Consider the following 15,390-nt stretch of genomic DNA (forward strand, 5'->3'; position numbering starts at 1 on the left):
TCTGAAATTTTTGTAAAAAAAAATTATCGTTTAAGTGTTTAATTCGGTAAAAAGGACTAAATCATGTAAAGCGTAAAAGTTGAATTCTAATAGATAAAGGTATTAAATAGCTATAGGGCTTTAAAGTGGAAGTCCTCATATGGTAATTAGACCATAATTGTGATAGTGGAATATGATTGCTTGACATTTTGTGTAATTTGATTAATTTTAAAAGGTTAATTAAGTAAACAAGTAATTAGAGATAAATAAAACCAAATAAAAGTATCATCTTTTTCTTCTTTATTCAACCGAAAGTTCAAACAAAAGAAGCCATTTTTCTTGAAGCTAGGTTCGGCCATCTTTGAATGCTCAATTAGGTATGCATTTTTGTCCCGTTTTTAATGATTTCTATGTTTTTGTGATCGTTACAACTAGTACTAGCTAGCCCATACCTTCATTTTTGAAACTCTTATAGATTTCAAATGATGCCATTGTTGAATGCTTGGTTGTTTAAGTTTTTAATGATAGATTATGAAGGTTTAATCTTAGATATACAAGTTTTGTAAAGTGATTTTTGACAAAAGTGTCAAAAAGGGATTAAATTGATAAAATGTGAAATGTGATGGTTAAAAGTGTAATAAATTGAAAATATGGGTTGCTAGTAACACGTATTAAATTCGGTTAAGCATGGGTTTGTACTAAATTGCATGAATTTGCAATTTTATGTGATAAGGACTAAATTGTAAAAATGTGAAAGTTTAGGGGAAAATGTGTAAAATATCTCTAATGTGTGTTTGGACTAAATTGAATAAATAGTTGATTAAATAAGGTGATTTTGATAATATATAGATCAAGATAAGTTGAGATTGAGATTAGATCGGGGAAAAGGAAAAGTGGACGAATAGTCGATAATTTCCATTCGAGCAACTTGAGGTAAGTTCATATAATTAGAATCGAACTTTCATTTAATTGCAATTGTATGAAATGAATATGTATATATATGTGAATTGAATGGTTGAAATAAACGATATTGAATTGCTTAATTTGAAATATATTGAGTAATACTGGGCTCCGTTTGAACTATAGAAAATCGTAGGATACGAGTGACATGTCACTAGGGTTACCATTTTGGTCGAGCTCCTGCATTTGTTGCGGGCGCACCACAGCTCGTATGAGCTTACTGATATATCAGCTCTTATGAGCTTATCGTTTCAACTCGATAGAGCTTACCGCTCTTTAGCTCGGAATGAGCTTATCGATCATGGCTCGAAAGAGCGAAAATGATAATAAATTGACGGATTACCGATTAATGCACATAGTGTGTATCACCTGATGTATCACCTGAGTATCCTGCGATGTTTCATTAGGTTCAACTGGCATTATACTGTTACCAATTATATGATTGAGAATGAAATGGAATATGATTTATGTGAAATTGTATAGATGAAATATGATGTGTGTTATGAGGATGTAGGGAACTGGAAACGAGATTTTATAAAATGTATGAATGAAATGCTATGTGAGTTGTGTCGAAACCACTTTTTGGATACAAAAAATAGCGTCGAAAAAATGAAAATTAGAGTCGCCACCAATCCTTTTTATTTAGGTGTGATTGGGTCACCTCAGAAAATGGTTATTTTTAATAATCAATTCGATTTATTAAAATATCGCTTTTTGGTCTACGAAATTCAGAAAGACGGGTTCGGGAGTCGGTTACGTACGAGGAAGAATTAGCACCCTCGTAACGCCCAAAAAATTGGTAACTAGCTGATTAACTAGTGTCTTAGTGTTGAGAATTGGAAACTTTGAAAAGATTCAAAATACAATCCTTTATTAAAACGCTAAAAAATTTTCGAGAAAAAGGGCATATTTTAAGTTCATCGAGAAGGAAAATTATGTCCCGTAATTTAGGACACAATGCCTTGTATTCCTAATACAAGAATACATGCCGAAAAAATTACCTATTGAAAGGTATTTGATCCTCTCGGTTTAAATCTGAACTTCATGTATTGGCATGATGGTTAAGGATGTTCACCACCTCAGATGTGACTTAAGTTCGAGTTGCGCTAATTATTATTTGTAATTTTAAAAAAACAAAACAAAATCTAACACTAAGAAGTAAAAAATATAGGTACAATGTGTACCAAAATTAACAAGAGTCTAAGGTATCAAATATTTAGCCTTTCAATATTTATATATTCTATTAATTTAATCATAAATATAAAAAATTTAATTTAATTTTTATAAAATTTATCATTTTCATTCAAATTTTAAAAAATTCAATCAGTTTAATCCTAATATTTATAAAATGATAATTTTATAGTCAACTGCGTGAATTTATTCACTCAATACGCAATGCAACGTGACAGTCGCCACAAGAAACGAAAAAAAATTCTCCTCAAGTCTCAGCTCATCATCAGACATGTAAGAAAAACCAACAGTGGAGCAAGTCTCATCACAAATTTCGCCACTTGGAGCATACCTCTGATCACAATTGTTGCACTTCCACAAATTTTGATGAGAAACGTCACTCAGTTCATTCTGGCTCTTACGATGGCGGTGCTGTTACCTAATTTTGTGGTTTCAATCTCTACCAAAACAAAAATCGATATCAGCAAAGATCAGTCAGCTCTTAAGGCACTGAAAGTTCATGTTGTTACCGATCCACAAAATAATCTGAAAACCAAATACTTCTGTTTGTAATTGGGTTGGTGCCACTTGCGGATCCCAACACCAAGGAGTCATAGTTCTTAATCTTTCTAGATGCTTCTCATTGGCACTGTACCACTTCAAATTGGGAATCTATCTTTTCGTATTTCACTTGATCTAATGAACAACTCTTTCGGCTCATTATCCATTTAGTTGACTAATTTGCATCGATTGAAACTTATAGACTTGTTTTTGAACAATTTCTATGGAGAAATCCCATCATGGTTTGATTCCTTCCCTAAACTTCAATACTTGTCTTTGATCTCTAACAATCTTGCAGGAGAGATCCCATCAAATATATTTGATCATCTACCTAGATTGCAACAGCTTTACTTGGAAGGGAACAAGCTCTCCGGAAAAATTCCATTGGGTTTATTCAAGTGCAAAGAGTTAGAATACATATCCTTGGCTGATAACAGGTTGGAAGGGATTCTACCAAAAGAAATAAGAAACTTGACAATGCGCTTAGGAGTCTATATCTCGACAACAACCTGTTCGAAGGTAAACGGAAAGCAGTTGGATGTTATTTTAATTTGTTGTCTTTCTCCAACTGCAGTATCTGCTTTATTTGCTAAGAAAGCTTCAATTCTTTTTTATTTTTTTACCTGGTAAAATTTTAAAGTTCATTTTAAACTTATGGACTTGTTTTGAAACAATTTATAGGGAGAAATCTCGTCATGGTTTGATTCCTTCCCTAAACTTCAATACTTTGTGTTTGAGCTTTACCAATCTTGCAGGTGAGATCCCATCAGATATGTTTGATCATCTATCTAGATGGCAAGTGCTTTACTTGGGTAAGAACAAGCCCTCTGGCAAAATTCCATTGGGTTTATTCAAGTGCAAAGAGTTAGAGGACATATCCTTGGCTGATAATAGGTTGGAAGGGATTCTACCGAAAGAAATAGGAAACTTGACAATACTTAGGAGTCTATATCTCGACAACAACCTATTCGAAGGTAAACGAGAAGCAGCTAGGTGTTATTTTAATTTGTTGTCTTTCTCCGACTGCAATATCTGCTTTGTTTGGTAAGAAAGCTTCAATTCTTAATTTTTTTTTTTACCAAGTAAGATTTTAAAGTTGTTTTAATTTTCATGCTTTTCATCGATCATGATAGCGTGCTAAATTCTTGATTTTAACCATATGACTAATTCTAATAATCTAAATATCTTCAAATTTTATTAAACGAATCAAAGATTTTTTAGGAACATTAATTTATATAATTATTATAATTATAAAACCCTTAAGCCTTGTTTTCCCTCAGCCTTTTAATTACTCGAAAACTCTTTTTTGCTCTCCGTTTTTCCCCTTCTTCCTTCTTTTTGGTTTAGCTATGATCCTATTGAATTTAGTCTTGAGTTAAAAAAAGCACACTTACTAATGACAAAACTTTAAAAGGAAATAAGAGAACCCAAAAACAATAATACTTATGCGTTTGCACTATGGTATCGTAGTGAAAATTAGAAATTTTATCACAAACAAATACATGTAGAATTCATGTATTTAAAATAAATTTGTATGTTTAAAAATAAAATACAATAAATATGAAACGTAAAGTTTGAAACTAATAATAACACATATGAAATATGTACAATATTAAAATAAAATTAATTTAACTTGTGAGTAAAAGAAAATAGAAATAAGTAAATACATCATATGCACTACTATTGTTTATTATGATATTGTCATTTTTTACATCATGTCAAAAAGCAATCATGCTAGTGAAAAGAAATTTCAAATTGGTTAAGGATTTTATTAATATTTATTAAGATAGAAGTATAAATACACAAATTTTGTGAGAGAAACCATTTTATGTTAAAAATATTTTTTAAAGTTTACTTAAGAATTATTATTGGTGTAGTGATAAAGGATTTGTTTATAAATCCATTAAATATGGGTTCAATCAAAATATTTGGTGTAGTGATAAAGTTTACTTAAGGATTTTATGTTAATTTTAGTTCTTTTATTTAAAAGCGGTATAAAAGTAGGAAAAGGCAAAAGGTCATCAAAATAATAATAGTAATCATTTAATAAAAGATATGTTAGTCATTTTCTAACCGAGTTTATATTCGATTAACCCGTAACACCAACTCGATTAAAAGTTTTATTAATAGTAATTATCTTTGGTGGGTAGGAAAGCCTCAATTCTTTTCTTTTCTAAAACAAATATAAATTTTAACTATTATTCGTATTTTATTTAATCAAGCAAATATTTGTAAAAATAAAATGTCGGTAATGACAATATATCTCAAAGAAAAGAGAAAGAAAAAATAAAGAACACTCAAATTTTTATGTGGAAATCCTTTTAGGAAAAAAATCACAGGCAGAGAAGAAAATTCACTATGTCGAATTCAAATGATTATAAAAGGAGTAGACTATGTCTATTTATAGTCTTGTAAAATTATATTCTAATAGGAGTGTAGTAAGATTCAAACACCTTATTCTAATCAATATCAAATAGATGGAGTTTAATAAGGTTTAAAAAACCTTATTCTAAAATAAAATAAAAGAAGTGTAGATCTATATAGATTTTACTTTTATTTTATTTTACCACTGTATTTTATTTAAATAAGGATTCAGACCACTCAATTCTAACAATCTCCACCTTGACACGAATTCTCAATGAACAAGTTCTTCATTGCGAACTCTCAACGAACAAATCCTCCTCCTCTTCCATAAAACCCCTTAAGGGTTTAACTTCAACAATGAACACCACCCAAGTTTCAGCAATGCTCAAACTTGGTTATAGGAAGTGACTTAGTCATCATATCTATAAGATTTTCATGAGTACTAATTTTGCTCATAACAATATCACCACGAGCAATAATATCACGAACAAAATGATACCGAACATCAATGTGTTTTGTTTTGTTCTCTCATGAAACATTTGATCTTTTGTAAGGAAGATGGCACTCTGACTGTCACAAAATACTGTACTGATTTGAAGGTTTTCATTGAGTTCACTGAAGAACCCCTTCAACCAAATGGCTTCTTTACAAGCCTCTGTAATCACCATGTACTCAGCTTCAGTGGTAGAAAAAATAGCTTTAGTTTGCAAAGTGGCTTTCCAACTGATTGCACAACCTCCGATTGTAAAGACATAACCTGTGAGAGATCTTCTTCTATCAAGGTCTCCAGCAAAATCAACATCAACACACTCAATGACTTCATCTCTAGTTCTTCCAAACTATAAGCAAACATCAGTAGTACCTCGTAAGTATCTTAAAATCTACTGAACTACTTTCTAATGTTCTTTACCAAGATTCGTCATGTATCTGCTAACTACACTAACTGCATATGATATATCTGGACATGAACAAACCATAGCATACATGAGAGATCCCATTGGATTAGAGTATGGAACATGAGAGATCCCACTACACTAGAGTATGGAACATGTGACATGTACTCAATCTCATCATCTGATTGTGGAGACATAGTCGATGAAAGTCTGAAATGGGTTGCTAAAGGAGTACTAACAGGCTTAGCACTTTACATATTGAACCTGCAAAGAACTTTCTCAATGTACCCCTTCTGACTTAGGTACAATTTACTTGTTTTTCTATCGCTGAGAATCTCCATACCAAGTATCTTCTTTGCTGGTCTCAAATTTTTCATCTCAAATCCTTTGCTTAGTTGGGCTTTAACCTTTCTTATCTCTCATTTATCTTTCGTTGCTATCAATATGTCATCAACATAAAGGAGTAGACCCACAAAAGAACCATCACTATTTTTCTTAAAGTAAACACAATTGTCAAAGTTACTTATTTTGAAATTATGAGAAGTCATAAAAGAATAAAACCTCTTGTACCACTGTCTTGGTGACTGTTTCAAACCGTACAAGGACTTTTTCAGCAAGCAAACATAGTCATCTTTTTCTGAGACTATAAAACCCTCTAGTTGTTGCATGTAAATATCCTCCTCAAGTTCTCCATGCAAAAATACAGTTTTTACATCTAACTGCTCAAGCTCCAAATCATACATGACCACAATACCAAGCAAAGCTCGAATTGAACTATGCTTCACAATTGGGGAGAACACATCTGTGAAGTCCACTCTTGGAATCTCAAGACTCTAAAAGAAGAAGTTGAATATATAACATTTTTTAGTTTTTGATCATTGTGATAATTAGGAGTAGAACCCAACCCAATGGATTAGATAATTGGGAAAGGGGTGATATGATCAGGTTGAATGTTGAATTTGTTCAGTGGATGGATAGATAACTACCCACTCGAATGCCTTTCAACTTACATATCTTTACCTTTTAAGTAATTGATTTTGCAAGACATATTCCAATTACCTTCGGTAATCTAAGATATCTAAAAGCGTTGAACATAGCGAATAATGATTTAAGCAGCACACTGTCATCCTCGAAAAGTAGCTTTCTATCAGCATTAGCCAACTACAGTGACTTGGCTTTCTTGTCATTTGAAAAAAATCCATTAATCAGTGGTTACCTTCCGGCTTCTATAGGAAATCTGTCGGTTTCTCTTCTATATTTTGATGCTTCAAGCTGCGGCATTAGTGGCAGAATTCCAGAGGAAATTGGGAACTGGAATCCAAATAATAAATTGAGATATCTTGCCCTTAATGAAAATCAATTGGAAGGGATATTGCCGTTATCTTTGATTAATTGCAGTGAACTAGTACTTCTCGATGTTGCCAACAACAACTTAAGTGATACCTTTCCTCATTGGTTAGGCATGCTTCCCAAGTTGTAAGCTCTTATTTTGAGATCTAATAGATTTTACGGTTCCATGCAAGTCTCCTCAACCACTTTTTCCTTCTCCAGACTGCAAATGGTTGATCTCTCTCATAATGACTTCACCGGCTTATTGCCAACCGAGTTCTTCCAAAATCTCAAGGCTCTGAAAGAAGAAGTTGGTCATGAATATGATTTACTTTCATACTTTGTTCTGTTAACAATAAAAGGTTTGCAGCTAGAGTTTAAAATAAAAGAACTTATAGATTTGTTGGACAATGGATTCCATGGAGAAATTCCTAAGGCAGTTGGAGAGCTTAGATTGCTTCATGCACTCAGTCTCTCTAGTAATTGCCTGACTTGTTCTATCCCACTGTCATTTGGGAATTTGAAAGCACTTGAATCATTAGATCTCTCATTTAACAAGCTGAGTGGCAGAATCCCTTTTGAATTGACAAATTTGACATTTCTTAAAGTGTTAAGGTTTTCAAACAATAATCTTGTCGGACCTATTCCCAGTGGCAAGCAATTTGATACATTTGAAGACGACTCTTATCTAGGGAACTTGGCTTTGTGTGGACTCCCATTACCGAAGGAATGTAACAATGATGAAATACCAGAAGCAGCGCAAGATGAAAAAGGTCATGGAAATGGAATAGCTTTTATTTTGAAACTTGCAATGATGGGGTATGAATGTGGAATTGTGTTAGGAATTAGCATGGCATATATTGTATTCACGACAGAAAGACCATGGTAGCTTGTAAGAATGATTGAGAGAGACTTGCGAAACAAAGTTTCACCTTGATCCCTAAAAATATATATATTTTTGTGAATTATAATAACAGGACAAAACCCGAACAACAAATGCAACTAGCGCAACTCAAACCCAGGCCACATCTGGAGTGATGAACATCCTTAACCATCATGCCATCACTTAGTTCAATCCCTAAATATTTTAAATCCACATTAATTTTGAAACTTGATAATTTTTCCCAATTTGGTCCCAAGCTTGGATTTCATGAAGTTATGATGATATGAAAATTTGAGATTATACTACATCATCTAAATTTTTTTCTATTTGTAAGTGATGAAATTATACAACCTCAAAGTGTCACGTCATCACACTTAATGAAATTCAATTTTAACGATTAAATTAAAAGTTAAATTCCAAAAATAAAAAAATTAGAGAACAAATTAAAAAAATTAATATTCATCTTTTAATTCTTTTAACTTACCGTTCCGTTTTTCTTTTAAATTACCTCTTAATTCTTTTTACCTATTTATCGGCATTTGAGGGTATAACAAATATACACTGTTCAATCATAAAGTAAATATATAAATACTTTATGTTATATTAACAATGATTTATAGATGTTGTTTTACCGTTCTAATAATTTCTATATTAAACTATATATTTAAATAAATATAAAAATATTTAATCTCAAGAAATTCTACTTCAATAAAGACTTCAAAGTTAACGGTAATTAAAATAATGAATATTTTTAATAAAAATTGAGATAAATTATTTTTTATTGAATATTACCAGGTGTATTTTAAAAGGTAAAATAGTTTTGATTGTTCAATGTAAATATAATGATTATAGAAAAAGTCATTCAATTTTAATTTAATAAAATAATATTAACAATGATTTAGTTATACATTAAAGTATATATTTAAATTAATATAAAACCTATTAATATAATTTAATAAAGACTTAAATCTTAATTGTGATTAAAATAAATAAATACTTTTAATAAAAATTGAGATAAAATTGTTGTTTTATTGATTGTCATATATTTTAAAAGGTAAAATAGTGATTGATTATTCAATGTAAATATGATAACTATAGAAAAATTAGTTAATATTTAATTTAATAAAATGAATAATTAAGAAATTTTACTTTAATAAGAATATTAATAACTTTCAAGCAAATGGTAATATATTTTGTTAATATTTTAATCAATTAATGAATTTCACTTTAAAATTATGACATTGATATTAGTGAGAAAATATTTTATTAATAATTTATTTTAAATACAAAATAGAATTGGATAGTTAATTTTAAAAAATTGAAGCCAAATATATTGTTCACTACTTAAAGTTTTAGAGTTATTACTTTTATATATAACTTATCAAATATTTGATAATTGCATTTAACTTAATGGTCAATGAAAATGATTTAAATCCAAAATTATATATCTTACAATCACTCAAACTTAAAAATAATTATCCAATGTATGCTATTTTTTTCCTTAAATGAAATTTGTTAGAGGTAAAGGCAATGATGAATACTTTATGTAACTTTCTCGACTTGATTTAAATGTTAAATTTGAATTAGGAGACTATATCAACTATGTGATGGCCTAATAGGGTTATCGAAAATTTTAAAATGAGTTGAGTTAAAACATTATCTAATTTAGTAGAAAACTTAGTTTAAATGTCTTATTATCCCTTACATTTTAATTCTCATCTAGCAGCGAAAAAAATGGTATTAAAGTGTTTAATAAAATTAGGTTCAAGCATATTATGTAACAATCATAGCCTAATATCTTGCATGTTCAAATGAAATGTCATGCTTAATAAAAATAAACTTAAGTCCTAATTCTCATGCCATAGTTTAAATAAAATATTACAATCTTTGAATAATATAATAAATCAAAAGTATACTTTTTCTGTTTGGTGTTGATTAGAATAAGGTGTTTTAACCTTACTGCATTACATTTATTTGATTTTGATTAGAATATGGTTTCATAAACCTATAAATAGACATAGTCTACTCTTTTTGTAATCATTCAAATTCGACATAGTGAATAATTTCTTCTCTACCCGTGATTTTTTCTTGCAAGGGTTTCCACATAAAATCTGTGTGTTCTTTTTTTTTTTATTCTTCTGTTTTCTTTGAGACACTTTGCCATTATCAACATTCAAGTTTTCACAGTCAGTGTTGAATCGTTTTCTTAATTGAAAATTTTACATAGAAAGTTCAAATGTTCCATCTCTGTTCTCAATATGATTTCTTTACCTACAACTTAGTTTGCTTCTCTTAGAACCACAAATTAAGGTTCCATGAAATGTATGTAAGTTGTGGACAGAATTCATGTCATTTCATTGTCCGGTAAAAGCTAGAAAATGGCAAAGGAATGGCTTAATTTGATAAGAAACTTAGCTCCCTGTTTCAGTAAATGAATGATATAATAAGGTTCAAATAGACTTCTTTTTATCCATCTATAAACGGCATGAAAATGGCACAATGCATTCCTATTATTTAAAAAATGCAAGTATTGAGCACAACTTTTAATATGAATGATAATCTAACACTTTTGGGAGTTCTCTATTTATCCCATAATATTATATTATGTTCAGTTTTGTGTTTGTTATTTTTCTTTCGTTCGTTCTTAAATTAAATTTATGTTCAATGTAAGCAATTATCAATACATTAAATATTTGGTACTTGGGGGCATATATATATATATATATATGCAATTATCAATACATTAAATAGTTACCAAAAAGTTTTGTTCAAATATATGCAATTTGTTCGGTGGATGGATAGATAACTACCCACTCGAATGCTTCTCAACTTACCTTTGAAGCAATTCATTTCGCATGACATATTCCAATTACCTTGGGTAATCTAAGAGATCTACAAGTGTTGATGCCCTTTGGTGTCGGTGCTAGTGTGGTGGTGTAAGAGGCGGCGCAAGGGCGTGTGGACATGAAACGAACAACTTCGAAGTTTTTGGTGCCGGGGCACCGGATTGGCGCGCACCACCGAAGGTTGCCTCGATCTAGTGTGGGGGTGTTGGCTGGCATGGGGGAGCCGGATTGGCCCTTGTTGGCTTTGATGTTTTTGGCACGGGGCCCTTGAACACAGCGAAGGGTCCTCAAAGCACCTTTTGCTTCGATGTTTTTGGGGCAGGAGCGCCATAAATGGTGTAGGGGCGTGCAGGAGGCAGCGTAGGGGCGACATCGTCGGTGTGGAGATGCCACGAACCCCTACTTTTTCGATTTTCAAGCCTTTGGTTTAACTCTCGTGAAGCTATCCCTCTATGATCTGTGACCTTTTTATCTTGGATTTAGGTAGATAAAAAATAAATGAGAATAAATGAAAATGAAAATAAAAATCAAATCAAATAAAAATCAAAATGTTTAAATTATGTCGGAGTTGTCCTTCAAAAGCGCCTTTCTTTAACGTTTTTGGATAGACGTAACGCCCCTATCACAACTGATAGGTTGGAAGCTCGAGAGTCAATTTGTCAACGCTATGCTCTAGAAAGTTCTCATAAAAAGGGTTTCAGGTGTTGTCCATTGACATTAAGTACTTTTCCCAAAGCACGTCTTGTATTTCAACTACACCATAAGAAACCGAAAAGGTCCCCTGAAATGAATGCCTCATATATAAAAAAATTTACAAGTAAAGATTGAGTAAAGTGGCATTAGATCTCTAGGTCCTAAACTACCTATTCTTTAGCAATTCGGGTAAGCTTTACAATACAAACTGTTGACACCATTTTTTTGATGAAAACGGGGTCGACTTGGATTTTGAAAAAAGAATAAAAACGGGAGTCGCCACCAATCCTTTTTTTGATGAGGTGTGATCGGGTCACCCGAAAAGTGGTTGTTTTAATTTTGAAATTGAGAAAAAGCGGGTTGAGAATCGATTCACATACGAGGAAGGTTAGCACCCTCGTCGCCCAAAATTGGTACCTAGTTGATTACTTAATGTCTTGGTGTGAAAATTAAAAACTTCGAAAAGAATTTAAAAATCGATCCTTCTTTATATTGCATTATTTAAAAAATTACTTGGATAAATCAAAATGGAAAAATGCCTTCTTATCTCGAAGTAACAAGATGTCACATTAGGTATGTTAGGACCGACACCTCGTATTTTGAGAGTAAGCTTGCATATATTTTTGTTTAAACCTCATTTATTTCAATTTTAAAGGATATGAAGCCCGATAAGTTAGGAGCACGATTTCTGAATTTTCTAAATATAGAATATTACTTTTATTTTTTGAAATTTTATATATTTGGAAATTTAAAAAGATATTTTGCTATTTAGGTTTAACGAGAAAATCGAGACCCAGTAAGTTAGGGTACAATTTCTCGAATTTCCAAAATACAAAATATTGCCTTATTTAGCAAAATTCCATTTGAATAATAGCGGGTAATCTATATGAAGGTAGGCATTTGTTTTGTTTGGAATAAAATAAAGTAACCTAAGTTGGATAATTATGTAGGAGTTTAATTTACAATATGATGACATGGAATAACAATATAATAAACATGGAATAATAGTACATGGAAAAATTACACAAATGTATGACAATAATATGAAAATATGAGTAAACTAATTATGGTACACACAATGACAATACACACTCAACATACATTATTTGAATACTAGCATTAATAAATAAAAAGGCGAATGAATTAAGCAATAATTTTTAAAAAGGTATAAAACAAACTAGAAATCAAATAAAAGGATTGAGTTTAAAATAGATAAGCAAAACAAGAGATTTGTTAATATATAAAAACAATTTTTAAAAGGATGACATATATAAATAAAACAAGTGATGTACATATATATATATATATATAAGTATAAAATAATATAAGAAAAAAAAAATCTAAAAAAGCAAATAAAGCATTTTAAAATAAATAGGTTGAAAAGGTGAGAGGAATTTGAAATGAATGCGGGTAAAACATTCAAGGACTAATCCGGAATTATTAGGAAGTCCCATGCCGTGACGTTTCTTTGGTTTGAAATGAATTAACATGAAACCTTGAGGTCAAATTAAAAGTTAAAAAAAAGGATAAAAAAATTTGCATTGAACACAAGCATCAAATCAAAGGGACACGAAGCGCAAATAGCCCATTTGGCCTTGGCGTCGGATCCTCCGCTAAGCGGGTCGGGTATTGAATTGGCGTGAAGCTTGGCGTCGTTTTGGCCATTGTTGCCTAAACCCAAAAGCAGCGTCGTTTTAGAATCAATATAAATGAAAAAATAAACAAAAAATTGAGTTTTCCCCACCCACTAAAAAATCGAGAGCTCTCAAAAACTCTCTCGGCCTCTCCCAAATCCGTAGTCGGGCCTCGCTTCTGGCGGTAGCGATTCCAAATAGCGGTAGTCCGATCGACACGGAGAAGCGTGTTCCGGCCCGTCCGATTCGACAAACAAAAGGCGTGAAGGGCCCTTGAGGGCCGGAACACGTTCCTCTCCGTGTCGATCGGACTACCGCTATTGGAATCACACCGCAAGAAGTAGGCCCGACTTCCGGATTTGGGAGAGGCCGAGAGAGTTTTTGAGAGCTCGATTTTTAGTGGGTGGGGAAAACCAATTTTTTGTTTATTTTTTCATTTATATTGATTCTAAAACGACGCTGCTTTTGGGTTTAGGCAACAATGGCCAAAACGACGCTGCTTTCACGCCCCGACCAATACTCAATTCGCTTAGCTGAGGATCCGCTGCTTTCAATGCCGAATGGGCTATTTATGCCGTGTCCCTTTGATTTGATGCTTGTGTTCAATGCACTCTTTTATCCTTTTTTTAACTTTTTAATTTGACCTCAAGGTTTCATGTTAATTCATTTCACCCCAAAGAAACGTCAAGCATGGGACTTCCGAAATAATTCCAGGATTAGTCCCTGGTTGTTTTACCCGCATTCATTTCAGTCCAGATTCGTGTTTTATTATTTAAAAATAGTTTTGAACACCTTTTAAATGCAACATATTTATTTTAAAATGCTTTATTTGCTTTTTTTAGATTTTTTTTTTTATATATATATATATATATATATATATATATATATATATATATATATATATGTACATCACTTGTTTTATTTATATATGTCATCCTTTTTAAAATTGTTTTTATATATTAACCTCAAATCTCTTGTTTTGCCTTATCTATTTTAAACTCATCATCATCATTTTTTTTACATTTTATTTGATTTTAGTTTGTTTTATACCTTTTTAAAAATTATTGCTTAATTCATTCGCCTTTTATTTATTAATGCTAGTATTCAAATAATGTATGTTGAGTGTGTATTGTCATTGTGTGTACCATAATTAGTTTACTCATATTTTCATATTATTGTCATACATTTGTGTAATTTTTCCATGTACTATTATTCCATGTTTATTATATTGTTATTCCATGTCATCATATTGTAAATTAAACTCCACATAATTATCCAACTTAGGTTACTTTATTTTATTCCAAACAAAACAAATGCCTACCTTCATATAGATTACCCGCTATTATTCAAATGGAATTTTGCTAAATAGGGCAATATTTTGTATTTTGAAATTCGAGAAATTGTACCTTAACTTATCGGGTCTCGATTTTCTCGTTAAACCTAAATAGCAAAATATCCTTTAAATTTCCAAACATATAAAATTTCAAAAATAAAGGTAATATTCTATATTTAGAAAATTCGAGAAATCGTGCCCTAACTTATCGGGCTTCATATCCTTTTAAAATTGAAATAAATGAGGTTTAAACAAAAATATATGCAAGCTTACTCTAAAATACGAGGTGTCGTGGTCCTAACTTCATCGAATGTGACATCTTGTTACTTCGAGATAAGAAGGCATTTTTCCATTTTGATTTATCCAAGTAAATTTTTTAAATAATGCAATATAAAGAAGGATCGATTTTAAATTTTTTCGAAGTTTTTAATTTTCGACACCAAGACATTAAGTAATCAACTAGGTACCAATTTTGGGCGACGAGGGTGCTAACCTTCCTCGTATGTGAATCGAATTCTAACCCGCTTTTTCAATTTCAGACCAAAATCGTTGTTTTAATAAAAATTAAATCGTTTATTAAAAACAACCACTTTTCGAGGTGATCCGATCACACTTCATCAAAAAAAGGATTGGTGGCAACTCCCGTTTTCATTCTTTTTTCAAAATCCAAGTCGAATTCTGCTTTCATCAAAAAATGGTGTCAAAATTTACGACTCCATCGGGGATCCAAAATCAGTGAGTCAAG

At 31.4% G+C, this 15,390-nt stretch overlaps 1 protein-coding gene across 1 annotated transcript; it reads left to right on the forward strand.

Moving 5' to 3' along the window:
* The first annotated feature begins 6,864 nt into the window (after nt 1-6,864).
* Nucleotides 6,865-8,145, forward strand: LOC105786680 (receptor-like protein 9DC3). The gene is made up of 3 exons (XM_012613183.1): nt 6,865-6,872; nt 6,972-7,403; nt 7,479-8,145. Exons 1-3 carry the CDS (start codon nt 6,865-6,867, stop codon nt 8,143-8,145), a joined length of 1,107 nt encoding a protein of 368 aa, XP_012468637.1.
* Nucleotides 8,146-15,390: the final 7,245 nt, after the last annotated feature.

Source organism: Gossypium raimondii, chromosome 1, assembly GCF_025698545.1.
Source record: "Gossypium raimondii isolate GPD5lz chromosome 1, ASM2569854v1, whole genome shotgun sequence".
Lineage (NCBI taxonomy): Eukaryota > Viridiplantae > Streptophyta > Magnoliopsida > Malvales > Malvaceae > Gossypium > Gossypium raimondii.